At 46.2% G+C, this 23,690-nt stretch overlaps 1 protein-coding gene across 1 annotated transcript in view; it reads right to left on the reverse strand.

Annotated features, from left to right (window-relative positions):
* Positions 1-5,832: 5,832 nt before the first annotated feature.
* The window catches only part of LOC119284141 (protein LYK5-like), a 24,721-nt gene continuing 6,863 nt past the window's right edge, over positions 5,833-23,690 (reverse strand). The window contains exons 2-3 of the mRNA XM_037563392.1: positions 19,441-19,452; positions 5,833-7,357 (exon numbers count right to left, since the gene is read on the reverse strand). Coding sequence (XP_037419289.1) covers positions 5,833-7,357; positions 19,441-19,452 — 1,537 coding nt within the window. The remainder of the gene's footprint in view (positions 7,358-19,440; positions 19,453-23,690) is intronic.

A 23,690-nucleotide genomic window follows, 5' to 3' on the forward strand; every position in this document is an offset into this window, starting at 1 on the left:
GTAATACCTCCCTTCTTAGGGACACAATGGACAGGACTTACCCACTAACTATCAGCAACGGGATAAATTATACCTGCCTCCAGAAGCTTGAGTATTTCTTTTCTTACCACTTCTTTTGTTTTAGGATTCAAACGTCGTTGAGGATCACTAACTGGTTTGGCATCCGCCTCCAAATTTATTTTATGTTGACATAGAGTGGGACTGATGCCCTTAAGATCATCCAGAGTATATCCAATAGCAGCACGGTGCTTCTTCAGAGTTTTCAATAATCTTTCTTCTTCATGCTCTGAAAGGTTAGCACTAATAATGACAGGATATATTTTCTTTTCATCAAGATAAGCATACTTAAGATTATCAGGCAACGGTTTAAGCTCAAACACGGGATCACCCTTGGGTGCAGGAGGATCCCCTAGGATTTCAACAGGCAAATTATGTTGCAGAATAGGTTCCTGTTTAAAGAATACTTCACCTATTTCCCTTCTTTCATTCATGAACATATCATTTTCATGGTGTAGCAAATAGTGTTCTAAAGGATCACTAGGAGGTACAGCAATATAAGCAAGACCAATAATTTCATCTTTACTAGGCAATTCTTCCTCACGATGTTGTTTACTATATTTAGAGAAATTAAACTCATGAACCATATCATCCAGGCCAATAGTAACAACATTCTTTTCACAGTCTATCTTAGCATTAACAGTATTCAAGAAGGGTCTACCAAATATAATGGGACAAAAACTATCTTGTGGAGAACCAAGAACAAGAAAATCAGCGGGATATTTGGTTTTTCCACACAAGACTTCAACATCTCTAACAATTCCCATTGCAGATATAGTATCTCTATTGGCAAGTTTAATTGTAACATCAATATCTTCTAACTCAGCAGGTGCAATATCATGCATAATTTCTTCATACAAGGTAATAGGTATAACACTAGCACTAGCACCCATATCACATAAGCCATGATAACAATGATCTCCTATTTTAACAGAAATAACAGGCACGCCTACCACAGGTCTATGTTTATCTTTAGCACAAGGTTTAGCAATTCTAGCAGTTTCACCACAGAATTGAATAACATGCCCATCAATATTATCAAACAAGAGATCTTTAACAATAGCAATATGATGTTCTACTTTGACTTGCTCAGGAGGTGTATAAGTTCTAATATTGCTCTTACGAACCACAGTTGAAGCTTTAGCATGATCCTTTATTCTAACAGGGAAAGGTGGTTTCTCAACATAAGAAGTGGGAACAATAGGATCATTATAAGTGACAGTCTTTTCTTCAACTTTAATAGGTGCAGCTACTTTCACTTCTATGGGAGGATGATATTTAAACCACTTCTCCTTGGGGAGATCAACATAGGTAGCAAAAGATTCACAGAAAGAAGCTACTATCTCAGAGTCAAGTCCATATTTAGTGCTAAACTTACGGAAAATATTGGTATCCATAAAAGATTTAACACAATCAAACTTAGGTGTCATACCTGACTCCTTACCTTCGTCGAGGTCCCAATCTTCAGAGTTGCGTTTAATTCTATCCAATAAATTCCATTTAAATTCAATAGTCTTCATCATAAAAGAGCCAGCACAAGAAGTATCGAGCATGGTGCGATTGTTATCAGAAAGCCGAGCATAAAAACTTTGCATAATTACTTCTCTTGGTAGCTCAAGATTGGGGCATGAATATAACATTGATTTAAGCCTCCCCCAAGCTTGAGTGATGCTTTCTCCTTCACGAGGACAAAAATTATATATATAATTGTGATCACGATGAACAAGATGGATAGGGTAATACTTTTGATGAAATTCCAATTTCAATCTTTTATAGTTCCATGATCTCATATCATCACATAGCCTGTACCATGTCAATGTGTCTCCCTTCAAAGATAAAGGGAAGGCCTTCTTCTTAACAACATCATCGCGTATACCTGCAAGCTTAAATAGTCCACAAACTTCATCCACATAGAGTAGATGTTCATCAGGATGCTTTGTTCCATCTCCTGTAAAAGTGTTAGCTAGCATTTTTTCCATCATACCCAAAGGAATTTCAAAAGGAGTTTCATTTTCAATAGGTTTAGTAGGTTGAGGAGCAACTCTTTGCTCTACTAGACGGGGTGAAGATACCCCGAACAAGCCCGTCAGAGAATTACTTTCCATAGTAACAAGTGACAGAAAATTTCAGCACACTATATAAATTTTTTCCTTACCAAATTCCACCTACCAAAGGCGCTACACTCCCCGGCAACGGCGCCAGAAAAGAGTCTTTATGACCCACAAGTATAGGGGATCTATCGTAGTCCTTTCGATAAGTAAGAGTGTCGAACCCAACGAGGAGCAGAAGGAAATGATAAGCGGTTTTCATCAAGGATTCTCTACAAGTACTGAAATAAGTGGTAACAGATAGTTTTGTGATAAATTAAATTGTAATGAGCAACAAGTAACAAAAGTAAATAAAGTGCAGCAAGGTGGCCCAATCCTTTTTGTAGCAAAGGACAAGCCTGGACAAACTTTTATAATAGTAAAAGCGCTCCCTAGGACACATGGGAATATCGTCAAGCTAATTTTCATCACGCTCATATGATTCGCGTTCGGTACTTTGATAATTTGATATGTGGGTGGACCGGTGCTTGGGTGCTGTTCTTACTTGAACAAGCATCCCACTTATGATTAACCTCTATTGCAAGCATCCGCAACTACAACAAAAGTATTAAGGTAAACCTAACCATAGCATGAAACATATGGATCCAAATCAGCCCCTTATGAAGCAACGCATAAACTAGGGTTTAAGCTTCTGTCACTCTAGCAAACCATCATCTACTTATTACTTCCCAATGACTTCCTCTAGGCCCAAATAATGGTGAAGTGTTATGTAGTCGACGTTCACATAAATCCACTAGAGGCTAGACAACATACATCTCATCAAAATATCGAACGAATACCAAATTCACATGACTACTAATAGCAAGACTTCTCCCTTGTCCTCAGGAACAAACGTAATTACTCACAAAGCATATTCATGTTCATAATCAGAGGGGTAATAATATGCATAAAGGATCTAAACATATGATCTTCCACCAAATAAACCAACTAGCATCAACTAGAAGGAGTAATCAACACTACTAGCAACCTACTAGCACCAATCCCGGACTTGGAGACAAGAATTGGATACAAGAGATGAACTAGGGTTTGGAGATGAGATGGTGTTGGTGAAGATGTTGATGGAGATTGTCCTCTCCCGATGAGAGGGGCGTTCGTGATGATGATGGTGATGATTTCCCCCTCCCGGAGGGAAGTGTCCCCGGTAGAACAACTCTACCGGAGCCCTAGATTGGTTCCGCCAAGGTTCCGCCTCATGGCGGCGGAGTCTCGCCCCGAAAGGTTGCCTTCTATTTTTTTCTTATCGAAAGACTTCATATAGGAGAAGATGGGCGTCGGAGAGCCACCAGGGGGCCCACGAGGTAGGGGGCGCGCCCCAGGGGGGCGCCCCCCACCCTCGTGAGCAGGGTGTGGGCCCCCTGGCCTTCATCTTTGGCGACGATTTTTCTTTATTTATTTTAAGATATTCCGTGGAGTTTCAGGACTTTTGGAGTTGCGCAGAATACGTCTCCAATATTTGCTCCTTTTCCAGCCCAGAATTCCAGCTGCCGGCATTCTCCCTCTTCATGTAAACCTTGTAAAATAAGAGAGAATAGCCATAAGTATTGTGACATAACGTGAAATAGTAGCCCATAATGCAATAAATATTGATATAAAAGCATGATGCAAAATGGACGTATCACCACCGAAGGCGATAAGCTCCTCCGCCGTCCTCTCCCGAGGCATATACACCCGACTCCCACACCCTTCCCTTAGTGTCGGTGAAGAAGGGTAAGGTGTGGTCGAGCGGGTATCGCCCACGGTAGTAATGGTGGAAGGAGACCGTGGAGCCACCTTCTCGGATGTCCCACTCCCCCCTACCACCAACGCGGCAAGCCCCCGTCCGTGCTACTTGGCGAAGACCCACGAAGAGGAGTGGCCACGGGACTCCTGCCCGCGCCCCTCCCCGAGCTCGCTCGGAACCGCAGGAGGAGAAAGGGATCTGTGGACCTCCTGTCCGGGCCCCTCCCCAGATACACTCGTAGTAGCCGCGGGTGGGCTAGCACTGCGAACCTCCTGCTCACGGCACCCCCACTCAGGGTCTGCAACCCAGTACCATCTGCTCCAACGGTCGTGGAGACCATCGGGGTGCTCGTCCCCACCATGACCAGGCCAGCATCAGTGTGCCGCGCCTCCTGTGCGGCTGGCTCTGTGGTAACCATCGCCTCTATCGGCGTGACCAACAGCCCGGAGTCCGCCCGCTGAGAAGAGATAACCGTCGGCGACTCACAGACAGGAAGCATAACCGGTGGTAACTCAAGCTCCGTTGGATCATCCGCCTCTACTCGGTTGCTCCACAACCGACTAGGTGCTGGCCTCGCTCCAAAAGTACCAAAACTAAGTGTGTTCATCGGAGTTGAGGATGGTGGCGCCTCCTTGGCAGTCATATTTGTCTTATCAGGTTGCGAATTCGGCCCCTTAGCCGACTCCCGCAGCGTACTCTCAGGCCCCTTATCCTAATTCCTGGGGGCTCCGTCCCCCTCAGTTGTGTCCATATCCGGATGCTCATCCCCCTCCTGAGAAATGGGTGTGTCCTCAATCTCGATCTCTAGAACGTATGTGACTCCGTCATGTGTCCACTTGACAATATCCGGCACAAACTCCACGCTAACCACACTAACAAGCAACCTCGCGGCTCCCTGTGCACGAGTGAACAACATGTCCACCTGTTCTGTCTTGCCAATCAAAGATCCCAAGCTCCAGGACACCAAAAAGTGCTTAATCGGTTTGGGTGGTGCGCCATAGAACCGGACCCATACCTTCTCTAAAGGTGTACCCTCCACTCATCGAAAGCCATGATAATGTTGGTACACGGAACTCTGCACATACCCCACTTAAGAATATGCAATTGATCCTCCTTAGTGGGAAAATCCACCTTGTAAGTTTGGTTCTCCAACTTGTCAAGATGCCACTGATAATTGCACGGTACTAACTCTCGCAGCAGCCTCACAATCTAAGCCTCTGTCATATGTCCATTGGTAACCTTGACCACTGCAGGGAAAGAGCTCTCGACCACCTGAGTCATAGGTGCCACATCAGGGGACTCAAAAAACATCAACTCTTTGCACCAAACTCCGAAAATGTTAGCCCTTGGCTTAGGACCGGACAAGAGAGAGGGCAGTCACCGGTCACATGCCGCGATCTGAGGAAGTAGTTACAAAGTTCATTAGTTCACTCTACGACAAAGTGTCCCGGCTCGCCACATCTATAGCAAGGCAGTTTCTTCATCTTAATGGTCCACTTCGAAAGCTTTTCGCCATCCGTTTTGTCCGGACCTTTGTCCGCCCCACCATCACCAACCTTAGCAGCTCCAGTGTCCGCCAGGGCCCTGACTGTGTCTACAGCCACCACAGGCAAAGCAGGTAAAGCCGCCACCGCTGTTGTGGTATCCAGTACCGCCACCCGGGGCGTGTGTGTCGTGTCAACAGTCGGCGGTGGTGGTGATGGAGGTGGATGCGGTGGAGGTGGGCGCCTCCCACCCCCTCTCCCGCCGCGGCGATGCCCACCCCGGAAGCGGTCATTAGGGCCGGCGACTCCTTCAACAAAATTTCCGGGCGGACCCAATGAAGCCGTTTTAGAGACACCTGTGGATGTTTGTTTTATTTGATTGATGATGGTGCTGGCAACACAAGTCTATAGGATGCGTACGCCGACGGTGACCTGCTCTGTAAAATGCGTCACTAATGTGGACTTATTGTACCCGAGCAGGACATGCGGTAGGTGGAGTCGTGGAGATCCGGTGGCCTGAGCTAGGGTCGCAGTTTAATGTCCAATTGTACTGTACATCCCCGACAGCGAAAGGAGCACCTTCGCAATGGGCGGCCGCCCGGGGCTGCCGAGCTACACACCTCAATGCCAACGCGAGCATGGCGACCGCGACGTCCAACGGGTACTGGCCGTCCAGCCGGCCGTCGATGAACGCCGTCACCCTGTCGAGCAGGTCGTCCTTGGCGCTGTCGCCGTCGCCCAGGCGGCCCAGCCGTTCCGCCTCCTCCCAAAGCAGCACCATCTTCCCGTCGTTGTCTGGTGGTGCCACCGCCGCCTCCTTCCCTGACAAGAGCTGAAGCAGGACGACGCCGAACGCGAACACGTCGAGCTGAGGGCCGATCAGCCCGTGCTCCACGTACTCGGGCGCTAGGTAACCCTGTGTGCCCACCACGTTCCGGGTCATCCACAGGCCGCCGTCCTCGGCGTCGTCGTCGATGGTGATCGCGCGCGCGAGGCCGAAGTTTGAGAGCTTGGCGCGGAAGCACGCGTCGAGGAGGATGTTGCTGGTATTGAGATTCCTGTGCACGTAGGCAGGGTCGGTGTAGTTGTGCAGGTAGTTGAGCCCGCCTGCCACGTCCAGCGCCACCTGCACTCGCTGGCTCCACCCGAGCACCTCGCCGCCATGGACGTGCAGCCAGTCGCCGAGCGCGCCGTTGTCAGCGAACTCGAACACCATGTACATGTTACCACCGTGCACGCAGAGGACTGACAGGCGGATGATGCTCGAGTGATTCAGGCGCCCCAGGACGTTCACCTCGGTCTCAGCGCCGACGTCGTCGCTGGGCATGCGCTTCACGGCCGCGGCACCGCCGTTGATCACCGCACGGTAGACTGACGAGTTCCCGATGCGCTGCTCCTCCGAGAAACCTGATGTAGCCCTCTCTAGATCCCCGTAGTCGTGCACGGTCAGCGACCACACCGCCTCGCGAACGTCCACTGCCTCTACCGTCAGCCACATCGAAGCTCCCTTCGCCGGAGCGTGCCACGGGGTGGTCTTCGTGTTTCGGTCGCCGTGCCGCCAGCACCGACGCCATAGCAAGAAGAAAGCGAGCACGGCACCCAAAGCAAGAGCGCTGCATCCAGCACCAACGCCGGCGGTGACCCACCACCGGCTGGATTCATTGGAACGGGCTGTCGGGACCAAATCAGATGCCGGTACTGGTGGCGGTGCCGGAGGCTCCGGCAAGACTACCGCCATTTGAGACGTGGGCGGGTCCTTGAGCGGAACGAGCATGGTGGTGAACGGGTACACGGTGGTGTCGTCGTCGATGCCGTTGGCATGAAGCAGGGCCAGGTAGTCCGCGCCGAAGCGCTGAGCGACGGTGAACGCATAGTCGTCCCAGTCGAGGACGTAGGTGACGAGGAACCTGACCCCGGCCGCGGCCTGCGCGGCGGACGGGCACGCGCAGTGGAGCGGCACGGTGAGCGCAACGCCGGGGTAGATGTCGCTGTCGCGCGCGGGTGTTCTGCGCCATGAGCGCCTGGCAGGTGGAGAGCCCCTGGTACGTTTCGTTGGCGATGGAGAAGTAGGTCTCGTTGCGGAACTGGACGGGACGTGGATCTTTAGAACATCTGCCCCCGGGCCCTACTATCCTGGCTGTCCAATATTGCTTCAAGATCTGTGCAACATAACTAACTTTTTATATGAAATTTTCTTTTTTTTGTTTCTCTCACATAGAACATGTCTTGAACTTTAAACCTTTGCAGCATGGCAAAGCTTTCTATCTAGAATCTAGGATAAATCTTTTAGAATATTTTGTCAAACATAAATATTTTGTATATTTATGTTTGACAAAATATTCTGAAATATTTATTCTAGATTCTAGATAGAAAACGTTGCCACGATGCAAAGGTTTGAACTTCAAAATATGTTTTACGTGAGAGAAACAAAAAAGAGAAATGTGTTTGCATGAATCGCGATGCGCAGAATGGATGGCTAGATAGGGAGGGCCTGGGTGCAGGTGTTCTATTATATGTTTTCGGAACTGGACGGCGTAGGCGGCCTCGTGCTGGTAGCGGCCGGCGGCGGTGCAGGCGTAGGGGAACGGGACGAGGAGCAAGGTGTTGTTCCGGAACGGGAAGGCGACGGGCACGTCGTTGGCCGGGGCGATGGCGGGCACGCTGGCGTTGAGGAGGTAGGCGACGGTGACGGGGGAGCCGTAGCTGGGCAGGTCGGAGCGGAAGGCGATGTAGGTGGCGCATGCCGGCAGGGAGCTGGAGGTGTTGGTGCAGGTGTAGCCGAGCAGGTGCAGGTGTATAAACCCTCACAGTTTCTCAACGACACCGATGGCGAGGGAAGAGAGGATGATGACTTCGATAATAGAATGGAGGGAGGAGATGACGGCTACGCCGGTGTTGGAGCCTTAACTGTTGCAAAGTCCGGCGAGGTATATATATTAATTAAGCCTCTGATGAGTAGATGCGTTAAATTGTTTTGTATGTACATATATCAATGCTTCTTTCTTCTTTTAGCCCTCTAGATCGAGCCAACCTTCTATAAGGAGACGAGTCCCGAAGGAAAGGTTGGGCGAGAATTAAAGGCTTACGATCGAAGAAGTCGGTCCAGATGGCAAACTGAATGTTCCCAAACGGACCCAAGACCGACTGATACATCGGTGCAGAGTTGTTGTTAGGGGCAGCGTCCTGATCAGCATCCAAGAATGGCATAAGAAGAAGGACGGTGATGTTTCTTATGTCGACAATAGATGCAAAGATGAGCTTTGGAACTCGCTCATGTCAAATTTTAGTCTACTGCTAGAGGAGGATCCAAATAACCCAGTTATACAACGAAAAGTCAAGGCGTGGGCTCTTAAGAAGATTGCACAATAATTCAAGAACTGGAAGAGAAGATTGAACGAACAGTTTGTCGAGAAAGACAAGACTCCAGGATTCACCGGTCAATATGCGAAGATAAAATATCACTGGCCCGCATTTATGGCCTACAAGAAATCGGAGAAAGCTAAGAAAAAGGTCACAGATAAATATGCAAAATGCTGCAAAGAAGCTATATCACCATGTTACGGGGTCAGGTGGCTACAAGGTTGCCCGGCCTACGTGGGATAAAGCTGAGAACGACCTGCTTGCTAAAGGGATCGAGCCAGAGACATTGAACTGGTCCGAATGGGCAAGAACTTGGTTCTTCAGGCATGGGGAACTTTGCACCCAGAAACAGGAAAGTGTGTTTATACGAAAGCTCAACTTGCAACACCAGTCAAACAGATTCAGGAAGCAATCCAGGACCTGCAAGAAGGGAAGTTCCATCCGGACAAAGAGAAGGACGAGCTGTCATACGCCCTCGGGAATCCTGAACATCCTGGATGAACACGAGGCACATCAGGCTCCGTTGCGTGGAAGTATGGGTTTCCCGACAGCAGTGGTTATAGAGGCCGGGGGAGAAAGAAGAAAGAGGTAGTAGAATACAGAAGGTAGAAGAAAGATTAGCGTTGCAGGAGAAGAAAATAGAGGAACTTACCAGTCAGCGAGCTACCGGCCCACCATCTCAGCAGCATGAAGATCCTTCATTCAATACTGCCCACAAAGCTACCCCATCATCTCAGCGGAAAAGCGGCGTGGCTTCCACGGAGCTCATTCGGCCTAATATCATGGCTCCTCTCTATCCCGTGGATGATATCACAGAGAGGGAACATTGTGAGCTAATTGCGAAATGCATGACATAACCTTGAAGGTGTCGGTCGGCTATGCCTTATCTCGTGGACCTGATGGAACTTTCCATGGCAATCGGATGCCAGATGGCTATGCTGTTGTCAGGGTGGATGACGTTACCAACAGATTTGAGGGGCTGGACCTTGAGTACCCTATAGGTGAAGGGAAGACTCATCTGGGAGATGCCATAAGGACTACCATTCTATGAAGAAAGGAAAACATCGTGCTTCCACAGTGGACACCGCGTCAGCACACTCAGCCGGAGGAGGCCCCTTAGCAGACTCCTCACTGTACAACTCTATCTCCGCTGCCTCAGTCGTCTCCGTCGCGTCAGCACACTCAGCATAATCCTCCGCCGCCGGAGGAGGCCCCTCGGCAGAATCCTCTGCCGCCTCAGCTATCTCCGCCGCCTCAGCGGACTCCGCCAAAGGAGGCCCCTCAGTAGGATCCGCCGCGTCAGCTGACTCTGCCTCCTCCGCCGCCTCAGCACTGGAGGAAGAGACCCGCCGCTGCTCCGGCGGATAGTAGTACAACATCGAAGAAATCCAGAGCAATTAGCGTCAAGAAGGCTCCTGCCCAGTTCCATACGAGATGAATATGGAGGAAAACAACGAGATCGTGGCTGCCGATATGAAATGCCAGCTTGTGTGGACACATACAGATCCAAAGGAGAAAATAGATCCGGTAAAAGAGAACCGATGTCTGGATAAACTTATGCGACCACCACCGCCTCTGACGCTATCACACTGTGACCGCTGTATTCTAAAGGTATTTGATGATGTGAAGCGATCGAGAAGTAGCACTGGTGCAAGAAGTGGGAAAACAATTCCCCAGCTCGACAAAGAGCAAAAACAATCATGCCCGTTGTTCAAGGTGTTTCCCGATATTACTAATGATCCAGGGGTAGCGGCCGCTGGTCCTGGTTTCACTCTTGGTGATTACTTAGGCGATGAGGTACAATTCGAAATGGCTGAGTTAGCCTTCAGATTCGAGCACGGGAAGCCTCTCGTCAAACCTGAGGAGCTCCCGCGTCTACCAACGATGATGCGAAGATTGCATGACTTGTACTTGAAAGCCTGCATGGAAGGGAGCGACAATATCTTTGTGGAAATTAAAGATGAGCACTACTTCAATGGAGTCAAGGCGTTGTACATTGAATTTGAAGAATTATTTCTGTTTTACAATCAAGACGCCCTCGACAAAAGTATCGTCAGTTTGTATTGTTTGTAAGTATTATTTATGTAATTAAGTCTCTAGCTCAGCTCATTTATTGCATGTATAATTATCCTCACTACATTATGCAGATTGAAGATCCTCGAATGCAAAAGAGGACAAATATATGACATTGGGTTCATTAAGCCAAATACCATAAATGAATATACGGTACAAAAGAACCCCGAGGAAACAGAGAAAAACTTGTTAAATGCGTTAATTCGACAACAAAATAGAAGGGAAATACTATTTCCTTACAACTTTCAGTGAGTGTTACTGTCTTGTGCACATTCTGTTTCGCTTACTCGAGGTTAAGTGTAATTGATGAGTTATGCGTGCGCAAGTTCCACTTTATTCCGCTAGCCATTGAGCTTGACGCGGAAGTAGTAATTGTCTTGGACTCGCGACGTAAAGAGCCTAAGTAGTGGGCAGACATGATTGAATTGCTCCAGAGGTAAGTTCAATCAGTATCGCACTATATCAGCAACTTTCGTTCATTTTCTTATATCAAGTAATCATTTTTTTTTGCCAGGCAGGGTTTGAAAAAAGTTCATCAAGAAGGCTGGGGGTGAATGGAAAAAGGAGCTGCTATTTCAACAGCCCAAAGTAAGTAGTACTAGGTAGTTCCGCGCATGTCTCATTGTTTCTGGTTTCAATACAATTATCATGCTTGACTATCATTTTGATTGAACTCTATTCTCCTAAAGTGCTTGTGGCAGGCACCCAAAAATAATTTTTGTGAATACTATGTTTGCGAGTTCATTCTCCACTCGACCTCTAAGCAGGGCAGATCTTCACAACAATTTGAAGTACGTAAACAATATTCACAATTGTGTTGAGTTTCATTCATATATTATATATTGACCCCCTTCTTTAAATTAGATCTGGCGAAAGCGGCACGAACTCCTATCAAATGATCGCATACGAAGAATTCAAGAGGAATTAGCGGGATTCTTTCTTGAGCAGTTCATACCTGCAGACCGAGAATACCATCAGAATTTGGAATGCGATTTTGGTAATTAGATATTGGGGATCATAAGAGATGTTATATTGTATATATGCATGAACGTCTATTATATGTAGTAGCGTCGAAAAGATATACGAAAACTTGTTGTTTGACAAAGCACGGAGAAAGAGAGGTCACTCTCTCTCTATATTCATGACCATGTTGTGTCATTAATGGTTCATTTATTTCTATATGTAGTAGCTAGCGTCGAGGTGAATGAAAAACATAAAATAAAAATAAAATCCCTAAATGTAAAGGAATTGAATGGTAAACACAAAAAGAAAAGGGGGAAACACAATATGAAACCCCTAAACCCTCCAAAACCCCTAAACCCCTCCTTTAAAAAAACCCAGCGCCTGGCAGCTGCTGAAGCGTGGCTGCCTTTTAGTCCCTGACGGTGTTACCAATTGGGACTAAAGGTCCTCCTGCCTGGGCGCCCCACAACAACCACGTGGAGCTCTTTTAGTCCCGATGCGCAACCCAACCGGGACAAAAGGTGGGGGCCTTTAGTCCCGGTTGTAGAACCGGGACGAAAGGCCATGCAGAACTGGGACTGATGCCCTATTTTCTACTAGTGTGGTCCGCAAGATATTCCCACCGCCTTTCAAGTAATATATACCATTTGTCATAACTTGTATAAAAGACTTCAGATCTCAGAACAAAGACCAATTTGCGAAAAAAAATTAACACAACTATTTGGTTCTTAGACCAGTTTGCAGAAGGAGATTTGAAGAAAATAAGAGTACATGTAGTTGAGTTGGCATAGAAAAAGCTGGGTTGCATTTTGTAGTTCCAGTGACTTAACATTAGTTGAGTAGTACTATCTATCAGTACTGTTTAATTGCCACTTATAAATTCAGAGACAACTTTTATGCACGCACGATGTTGTGAGAGGCAACCTAGTCTATTATTCATGAGGGCAACAATCTAAGTAGCCCCAATGATTTTTCATATTGCCCTTAGTGATGATTATAAAAAAACAGTTCCTATATTTGATAAACTTCCGTACAAGTCTTCCATAGATGTCCTGACGAATGTTTTGAGTGTGCCTTTATCTTCCTTATACACTGCAATTCTGGAATGCCCGTACATAATTTAGATAACTCATAACTAAGAGCTCGTTTATAACATAACGTTCAATTACCACTCCTAGTAAAGAATTATGAGTCGGGGGGGTGGGGGGTTGGGGGGTGCTTCTTCGGAGGCACCTCCTTCCGCCCATGCCCACTCCTGCCGATCTCCGATCCGGTGCCTCCATATCTGCGCACAAGGCGTCACCACCCCTCTCTGCTTCCTCTTCCTCCCCACCAGCCTGCGCTATGTATGCATCATGCATCTTCCTCTCCACCAGTTTCTCCTCCCCCTCTCCTCGGTTTCCCCTATTCCTCACTACTCCAGCCACCAGCTTCTCCTCTTCCTTCTCGCTAGTTTGTTCTCTGGTCCCCCCAGTTTCTTCTCTGGTCCTCCGGCTCCCCTACATTTCTCCTCTCCCTCCTAGCCACCCCTAAGATCATCTATTCTGTACTCTGTTTTTTATGGTTCAATTATGGGTGCTGCCTAAGTTCTAAGAGCAAGTACAATAGAGCTGACTCAGCGGGCTATAAGATATAAACTAGTATATTTTTGCTTAGTTGGAGGAAAGAGAAGAAGAGAGAGAAGGTAAGCGGGCTCTTGATGAAGAGCCAGCTCTAGCACGTGCTCCTAGTCACTTTGTGAGAGTGAAATGTGGGCCATATAATAAATAAGTAGTACACTCTTCTAATCAACTATTGTACATGTTGGCTATAAGACAGGCTATAGATAACATGGAAATGGCTTATAGCCAGCAGCTAGCTATACTATTAACCATGCTTAATGTATTTTAATTAGTGGCTAGTGTCTGCTAGTGTGTTGCTTACGGGGCTTTGTGCTGCATGCATAGATGATTAATGCCAAGTATTGCAGAGCAAATATTCTGCACTATGAAATGAGTGTTCTTCTTTCCAATAACAAAAGAACAGTGTTTTTTGTGATCAAGCACTTCAGCAAATACCATTCATGCACTGTAATGGCACCATACCAATAGCAATGGATAAACAACCATTATTAGTATTGAATTATACTCCATTCATTTCTGAAAGTACGGCGTAGATATTTAGCACAAATTTCGTGAAAAATCTTAGGTGAGTGTTCTGGGCGACCGTTCCCCAAATTCCACGCGTTCTGCTAATTGCCATTCATGTGGCCACCTATAAAAACTCCTGCATGCAAACACCTACCTCCTCCATTCCAATAACTGAATTTATTCTAAGCTGCATGCCACGCTTGATGGTAGTTTGATTGCAAAGCATTTTGTATGGATTCTTTAATCGTTTTATGCCATGTAATTTGATGGTAATCTAAGAAGATTTTGACTATGACTAGCAGAGGATCGATAAAACATAATTCCATCTCAGAGTTTTTACTGTACATGTCTCATTCCGACCATCCCGTTTCACACCAGTATTAAAATTATAGTCGTCTACTTCACATGCCCGCAAAACAAGAATATGAATTCTAGTCGTCTACTTCACAATAATGTTTTACTTAAGCTAATAGGAGTGCATGCACCTGATTACACTGCATCCTTACTTGGTGTACAATTCCATATTTTGGTCTAATAACTCAAGTGTGCAAGATATGGGGTTTATGAAAACTTGGTAACACAGTGGGATGAGTTTATATTCTAATTTGGTATTTCAGTATATAATAAGTGTCCATGGATCGCTGACAAGATCTGATATATGCACAATGAGGTTGCCTTATGGACGACTATTGAGAGGATATTGATATTTTTGTTTAGCTTGCCGATTATAATTGAGTGTCATATCCATAGTAGTAGTTCTTCTCACCTGATTAACTTGACAGAAATATCTATTTGCAGAGCTTACCAAAAAGCTCTTGGAATGGAACAGTGATCTCACTACACAAGCGGATGAAAGCGGGAGTACACCTCTCCATTTTGCTGCAGCTCTGGTAGGGCAAAGTCTCCGAGGAGGTGTATGTTGCCAAATATTGGATGCTACTCAGCTGCATTGTATCAATCAGTCCACAATGGATTATTTCCAGTACACATCGCTGCCTCTGTTGGTGAAAGAGGGTCGGTCATCGTGTTTCTTGACAAGTCCGCAACCAGCACCAGTTTGCATGACACTATGGGAAGGACATTCCTTCATGTAGCTGCTGAGAAGAAGAATGTTGGGATAGTCAGTTTTGTTTGTAGAAATTGATCGCTCTCATGGATTTTGGATATGCAGGATAATGATGGAAACACTGCACTACACCTAGTTATCCAGACAGGGAGTCTTCCAATGTTTTGTGCTTTGTTAATTGGCAGATATGTTTAAACTTATCAAATAAGAAACGGCAAACTGCTCTAGATACGTCGCAGTATAAGATCCCCTCGGGATTTTTTGATGATCAGGTGTACTCTATCAGTTTATTTTTAAGCACTGTCCTTGATGCGAAAGAAAGCAATAGAGATTTGTGTGGTTTGGCTTCACCTATTTCTCTTTCCTTTTGCAGAACAGTGAAGCCAAGATACACTTTGCACTTAAAGTCGTTAGTGCTAGGAGTGGTGGTTATCGCCGGGATCACTTTGAAGAAAACTACAATGACCAGTTAAAACATTATGTAAAAGAAGAATTAGCAAAGGTGAAGGATTCTACACAAACATTGTGTATTGCTGTAGTTCTAATTGCAACTGTGATGTTTGGTGCTCCTTTTGCCCTTCCTGGAGGTTACAGAGCCGATGAGCATACCAATGGAGGCACGCCCACACTTTCTAGGAGTTATGCTTTTGATGCATTCATAATAGCCAGCACATTATCTTTCATCTTGTCTGCAATGGCTATAGTAGGTCTCATATATTCTGGATACTACTCACACAGCCGCAAAATTTACTTACTCGTAGCCTTGTATTTTGGAGCAACATCAGTCACATGTTTCACAGCAGCTTTTGCACTAGGCTTGTACATGGTGCTAACGTCAGTTGCTCATAAGTCTGCCGTCACTATCTGTGTCATTAGCTCCCTTGTTGTTCTATGCAACAAAATTGAATTATTGCTAAAGTGGGCTCTTCTGGCACGACCATTATGTACTCGAATTGGGCTAATTCGCACATTGGTAATATTAGCAATGAGAATCCTTTGCAACCTGCTGATGGAATTTTGGCCCATCATATTCATATTTGTTTGGGCCACATATACAAGGAACTAGTCTTAGAAATGGAACTGATGATACAAACTATTAGCACCCAAGACTACTTGAAGACGCATCAAATGGAGAACTTTTCGGTCGAGGTGTTTTTGCCTGGCCGTTGGGTATTTAGGATTTACTGTGGTTTTATTATCAGAATATTTATCTTATTTGTAAGTGTTGTGTCTCGATGTACCTTTTTGTTGAAGAGTTTGTGCTCATAATCATGTAAACGCTGATTGCCAGTGCTATCTACAACTTCTTTGAAATGTGCAATTGGTTTTGATTTTCTATGTATATCTCATTTCACCATGGAGAATTTAGTGCAGGAAGCCAAATCCACATGCAAAGATCTTTCTGACCTAGCTACAATTGGTAAATGTATTACAGGGCTATTCTTTTGGTACTTGCTCCTGAAGTGTTAGTACACTGCTTTGCTACCTTATGAAATTATTATGTTGGATTTGGGTAATTGGTTGTTCCTGTAGATGGAGTTTCATCAGAACGTCCAATGATCTGTCAGCCGGCTTGTGTAGGACATAACTTTACACAATCGTTGCTTAATGTTGTCCTAGAAGCTTAATATTTGTAATCTTGAAGAAGAAAAGCTATGTAGATGTAATCTTGAAGATGAGCACCTACGAGAGATGAGCGTATGAGGACACAAGTCATATACAGAAGAAGGTCAGGATTGAAGATTTATTAGGTGTTTTACGTCGAAAGTATCTGGTGAAGATGTCATGGACTACGATAAACGGAGGACCATTGAAATATCTTTTGACGAGATGAGAATGAGTGGAAATAATGGCCTTTGCAAGCTTGAAATATTTGTGTACATGCCCTCCAATGTTTGCATTTACGTCTTGATCTGAACAGTTTTGCGAGAGCGGAGTTAGTTGGTGAGAGGCCAGATCAAGTTATGACTGCACCGTTGAGTTGTTGGAGGAGAAAATAAAGCCTCGTGGCATCATCACACGTTCTATGTATTCAGTAGTTCTGATGTTATTGCCAGTTCAGAGTGCACTTATACGATTGTCCCACCACAGTTTGGCACTTGCTCTGGTCAAATCATTGCAGTAGATTGTAGGATTAGGAGACGTTGGGATCATGCACTCTGGTAAAGAATTAGTAGAAACAAGTTGGCGAGTTGGACAGGGCTCTGGCTGCTGGACGAAGAGCTTGAGCAATCACTCCCATGATCCACATCTACTGCTTTTACAATTTACATATCAAGGACATTACAACCGGGCATCCTTAGCTCATCTCACGTATTCAGTTAGTTCAGCTATCAGATTGAACGGCTCTGTCATTCCTAGCTGTTGATGCATGTTAATACCTTCATTCGCTTTGTGGGATTGGCTATTCTGGTGAGAGAAAATTCGGATTATGTTGGTTTATTGAGCCTTGTACAATATATCTCTCGCAACCTTGCAAATATTAAAACAAGATTAATAATCACATGGAAGATTCAAAGCAATTTAATATGGTGTCAATCTTTTTTTAATCTTATAATATTTGAAGATCATGTAATAGTTTAGATGTTGTAGTTTCATATAATTTGGTCTTATTTCAGAATAGATGACCTTTAGCACGCCTGGCTAACTGAGCAGCACCGATCCCATGTGTTAACGCACTTCTGTGTCGAGACCAATGATTTAAATTGCTAACAATTGCACTTTGTAGTGCTATCCTAACAACGTCCGTGAGCTATTGCACTTTGTACTACTATCCTAACTATCACCGCTATATAGGGAGATAGTCGACGTGGAGTATTTGCACCAGAGCTCAAATGCTCTTGGTGAACAATAAAATCGGGAAAAATAGTAAAAAAGTTCAAACAATTCCGATTTTTTTGTGTGATAACCTTTGACAAATTTTCTATGTGCTTGCAAAAACTCATCATGAATGAACATTCCTGGAAATCGTGGCAAAAAAATTGATACTCCAAAAATGCTATTTTTGAAAGCATTTTGGAGTACTGATTTGGTTTCCTTTTTTTTTTGCCATGACTTCCACAAATGTCATTTCGTGATGAAAATTTTCAAGCATAGAAAACTTTTTTCAAAGGTTACCATAAAATAATTCATTTTTTTAATTTTTCATTTTCTTTCAGTTTTACTGTTCACCTGAGCTCATTTGAGCTTGGGAACAGAAGAACACTTTCGGAGATAGTCTCCTTATTTGGCATAGCTGGTCATTAGCTATGGCTAAACCTCGTAAGTGCATATGAGACAAAAAGAACCTGTAATAAATTGGGTAAGTTACTCCAAAACGACCATGTATATAAGTAAATAAGATGGAAAAAATAGAAACCATAATAGACTACATCAGTACTTTATCTTGGAGCTTGGTTGGCCGGTGACTATATCATGATGACTCTGACCAACACTCACGATGTCCCAGCCAAATAATAAAATAAATCATCTATCCGTCCGTCAATTAGTTGATGGATGGATTCAATTTAGTCCTTCCATGGTGGGTGATATTCTGTTAGGCATTTACTTCTACTTTTTTACTTTTAGAAACATACTGTAAATAGTTTACGTGATAGCTCACGGCAGCTGACATAGCCATAGTTCGAACTACATGAAGCCACAAAAACGTGATTTAAAACCTAGGGCGACTCGGGCCCCCGCGTCGTCCCCGCTAGGTCGACTCGGGCGGCTCCCTACCCAGCCGCCCGGGGCGCATACTCCTTGCTCCCCACCCTCCGCCGCCACCGGGGGACGCCGCCGGTCCAAGCCCGGGGGCCGACGACGATGGCGGAGGACATCGCCTCTCTCCCATTGATCTGGGGTTGTGCGGGGCTCCGAATCGTGTGGAGGCGTGTCAGATCCAATCGGCAATGGCTATGGCTGTGGCGCGGCGGCGTCGGAGGCACAGTGGACTGCGGGCGCGGCGGCCAGCCCTGTTCGGGCGGCGGCGGCGCTGCGGTTGGCGGCGGCAGTGGCGCATCATCTGCCTCTGGATCGGCGGCGGCGGCGTGGAGGGCCTGGTGGTCGCGTCGGCGGCACCTCCGGTCAGATCTATTCTGACCGGTGCAGTCAGCGGTGGTGGTCATCTCTTCCGTCAGAGGTGATCGGCCTGCGGTTGGGTGTTCGGATCTCGAGATCCGTCATCTAGTCACAGCTACGAGTCGGGGAGACATAGTTGCCGGTGAAAACTGAGCCGTTGGCGGGCGATGGAGGCGTTTTGCGCCGTTACCTTGATGAAGGCATCGTCGTGTAACTGCTGTCGACCTACTCGTGCTGCTTCGGGGGAAACCCTAGGATCTGGTCTTCCAGATTGGACGATGGCGGTACTACGGTGCCGTTTCTCTCTTGGGAGCATCGTTTGTGGAGCAGTGCTGGAAGACAGAGGCGGGAGGTGGAGCGGCTTCGTCTTGCACGGAGCTTCGGTGGAGCTGTCAAGTCATGCCTGACCGATAGGTGCTACGCTGAGTCATGCCTGGTTGGCAGGTGCTACGCATGACAGATCTTCCAGAGTCTAGGCATCTGAGCGGATGAGCGCAGGGCGGTGGCGCCGTTGGGCGTCGTGGTGGCGTCGACGGATGTCCGGACTGGCAAGGACGATGCTGATATCTCTCCTGAAGATGGGTCAGTGGTCCGATGATGATGGCGCTTCTAAAACGTGTGCGTGTGGTGTGCGCTTTAGGTAGGCTGCACCGGCTGTTGGTCCCGATACGTTATGTGGATGGATCGGCGACGACACTGGCTTTAGATATGGGGAATGAGAGCACTCCACATTATCGAGTTTGTAGGTGTGAGTAGTGGCTTTAGGTGGATTGATGTATGTTCTTGTCAGACTTTTGTGGAATAATTAATAAAGATGGCTGCATGCATCGATTGATGCAGAGGCCGGGGATTTAACCTCCTTTTCTAAAAAAAACCTTGGGCAAGACCACAAAACGGCTTCAAGGAGTGGTGAGAGGAGTTATTCATGGGAAAGGATCTAACGGTTTCATTATAGGATAGTTAAATATCCTTTTTTAGATAGATGCTAGAGTAGTTTAAGATTCGTATGGTGACCAATGAACAAAGAAGCATTGTCATCCTTTCATTTTTGCTGCGGTGCAACGTTATTTAAGTATTGGGTAATGTTTGTGGCCGGGGCACCGGCCGAACCGTTGCGCCGGTCTCACCACGTCCGTGCGATCTACTGTCGGTCATGCGGTCTTCAAAACAACATCACGTGGCTAGTGGGCCCCACGCACCGTCCAGCCTTCCTTATCTCTTCACAGGCTCATCCTCATCCACATCCTTCGCGCATCTCCCTCCCCACCCGCTACCAAGGAGCGGCGCTCGTCGCCATGGCCGCTGCAGCTGGATCCACTCGTCGCCAGACCGCCGGCAGCTGGATCCATCCACATCCTGCTGCAATCAGGGAGCAGCGCTCGTCCTCGTCCCCATCCACATCCTACCGCATCTCCTTCCCCATCTCCCGTAGTCAGGGACATGCTCTTCGTCTAGCCGCCGCGGCCAAGTTGCAATCGACCACGCCAGCGATGAACTTGTGCTGGAACAGGTCCGTTTTGCTGGATCCACCCGTTATTTTTGCTACAACCCCTTTCTTTTTTTGCTACCATCCCCTTTCGATTTTAATGAAATTTTTGTTTTTTTTTTGCTGGAACCGATGCCTCGTTTTGCTGGAACCAGCTGGTGGATGTGCTGCAAGGTCGACACCTTGCCCAGAGGAAGCTGCCTCCAGCGGCGAGGAGAGGCACCAGTAGCTGCCGGCGGCGAAGACGGCGGCTTTTGGTGCTGCAACCACATATTTTATTTGCTGGAACCGGGCGCCAGAAAGTTGCAACCACTTTTCATCGGTGCTGGATCAGGACGGTGTCGAGCTCGTTTTTTGCTGGAACCAGCAAGTTTTTTTGCTGGAACCTGCTAGACTTTTTGTTGCGAGGAAATGTGAGAGACTTTTGTTGTGACCGATGGGGGCGACTTGTTTTTTCTGCAATCATGGGATTTATTTTTGCTGGAACCGGTTAATTCTTTTTGGTACATCAAACCTATTTTTTTTGGAATTTTTGCTGCAACTGGTTGTGATTTTTGCTACCATCGTCTTTTGATTTTGCTGGAAGCAGCTTATTTTTTGCTACCATCGTATTAATTTTTTCTACCACCATTTGCGATTTTTGCTACATCCTTTTTACGGGGTCAGCGACCAGTGACTTGCTGAGATTTGTCGTCAGGGGCGTGCGACACGGCGACCGTGCGATGATCGTCGTCGAGGACGACAACCGGCGAGACACACCCGAATGGTGCTTCGCTTGGGGTGGAGATGCGCGAGATGCCCGAGATGTGAAAAGGACTGAGCGAGGGAAGAAGGACAAGCGGAACGTTTTTTTAATCTGACCACAAAAATTTGGCATCGGACGGCCCGCAGTTGACCGGCCCAAATTTGGGCCGGTGCGCCGGCGCCTATCGCTGCCCTACGAGAGACACACATTGGAAGACACACATTGTATTCAGCTATGTAGATATAATCTTGAAGATGAGCACCTACGAGAGACACACATTGGAAGACACAAGTCATATATAGAAGCAGGTCAAGATTGAAGATTCATTAGGTGATTGTATGCTGAAAGTATCTGGTTAAGAATTCAGGGACTACGATAAACGGAGGACCACTGAAATATCTTTTGGCGAGATTATAATCAGGGGAAATAATGGCCTTTGCAAGCTCGATGTATTTGTGTACTTTCCCTCCAATGTTAGCATTTACTTCTTGATCTGAACAGTTTTGGGGGAGCGGAGTTAGTTGGTGACAGGCCGGATCAACTTATGACTGCAGTCTTGAGTTGTTGGAGGAGAAAATAGTGCTTCATGGTACACCACACGTTCTATATATTCACTAGTTGTCACGTTATTGCCAGTTGAGAGTGTACTTACAGGATCGTCCCACCACAGTTTGGCACTTGCTCTGGTGAAATCATTGTAGTAGATTGTGGGGTTAGGAGACGTTGGGCTCATGCAATCCAATCTCAATTTGGCGTTTGGTATAGAATTAGTAGAAAGAAGTTGACGAGTTGGACGGGGCTCTGGTTGCTGGACGAAGAGCTTGAGCAATCACTCCCATGATCCTAGCTCCTCTCACATATTCAGCTCCTCAGATTGCAAGTCTCCAGTCATTCCTAGCTGTTGTTGCATGTTATTACCTTAGTTTTGCCTTAGTGGGACGGGTGACTATTCCGGCGAGAACTAATCGGACTATGTTTGTTTATCGAGCCTTGCAACCTTGCAAATATTTTTTTTTTCGAAAAGGGGGGATCCCCGGCCTCTGCATCAGCATGATGCATACGGCCATCTTATTAACAATAAATCATCCACAAGGTCTCGAAATCTCAAAAGTAGCAAAATAAAATGAAGAAGAAAGGCTCACACAGAGCCCAAAGGCTAGATACACAAGCTAGCCAAATAAAGGATAAACCACAACCGGTTGGCTCAAAAATAGACAGGTAAACTAATTGCCTATCCTATTACATGACCGCCATCCAAACGGGCTGAAGATATCCCGAGCTACCGTCTCCCACCGGATAGCACCAGTAACCAAAAGCTCCCTGGCCTCCGTCGGAGTGAGTAGCGACCAGGAACGGATAAGTGCCGTAGCTCTAAAGATAACCTGCAAAACATGAATGTTTGTTGTTCTGTTAAAGACAAGATCATTTCTGCAATTCCAAAGCGCCCATACTAAGGCGCACACCCCCAAGCGAATATGTTTTGCTAACCCGGGCTCTACCCTGTTGAGCCATGTTCCAAACAACATGTTAACCGAGCTTGGTGGATGAATATTGAAAGCAACATGAACAGTTGTCCAAAGAATTCTAGCTAGCGGGCAATCAAAAAATAAATGATTAATGGTTTCACCCTGATCACAGAAACTACACCTAGTAGGTCCTGTCCAATTGCGCTTTGTTAAATTGTCCTTTGTTAAGATAACTTGTTTGTGTAGAAACCACATAAACACCTTGATCTTTAAAGGAACTTTGACATCCTACACATGCTTGGAAGAAGGAATCGAGCTCGAATTAATAACATCAACATACATTGATTTAACTGTGAATTCACCCGACCTAGTGAGATTCCAGCGCAGTTTATCAGGTTGTTGTGAAAGTTGGACTTGCATCAGTCTCCTAACTAGATGTAGCCACTGTTCCCAACGATTGCCCACTAACGATCTTTTAAATTGAATATTAAGGGGTATCGAAAGAAAGACCGTTGCAACCAGAGCATCGCGCCTTTGGACAACACGATACAACGACGGATACTGGATTGCAAGGGGTGTACCTCCGAGCCAAGTATCCTCCCAGAATCTTCACATGGAAGTTTTGAACCAATTTAATATGGTGTCAATCTTTTTTAATTCGTATAAATATTAGAAGGAGATCATGTAAGTTACATATATAGGTGTGTCAAAATAGTTCGAGAGACGTGGTAGAGCTCTAGCATACTAAGATATCAGCTACCAGTTTGGTCTTATTGTAGAATAGATCACCTTTAGCACGCCTGGCTAACTGAGCAGCATTGATCCCATGTCTTAACGCACTTCTGTGTCGAGACCAACGATTTAAATTGCTAGCTATTGCACTTTGTGCCGCTGTCCTAGCTACGACCGCTAGCTATTGCACTTTATTTTTTCTTATTTTTTTTAGCCTTTCTGCTACAGTACTACAAAGGTTC

This window comes from Triticum dicoccoides, chromosome 4A, assembly GCF_002162155.2.
Source record: "Triticum dicoccoides isolate Atlit2015 ecotype Zavitan chromosome 4A, WEW_v2.0, whole genome shotgun sequence".
Classification (NCBI taxonomy): Eukaryota; Viridiplantae; Streptophyta; class Magnoliopsida; order Poales; family Poaceae; genus Triticum; species Triticum dicoccoides.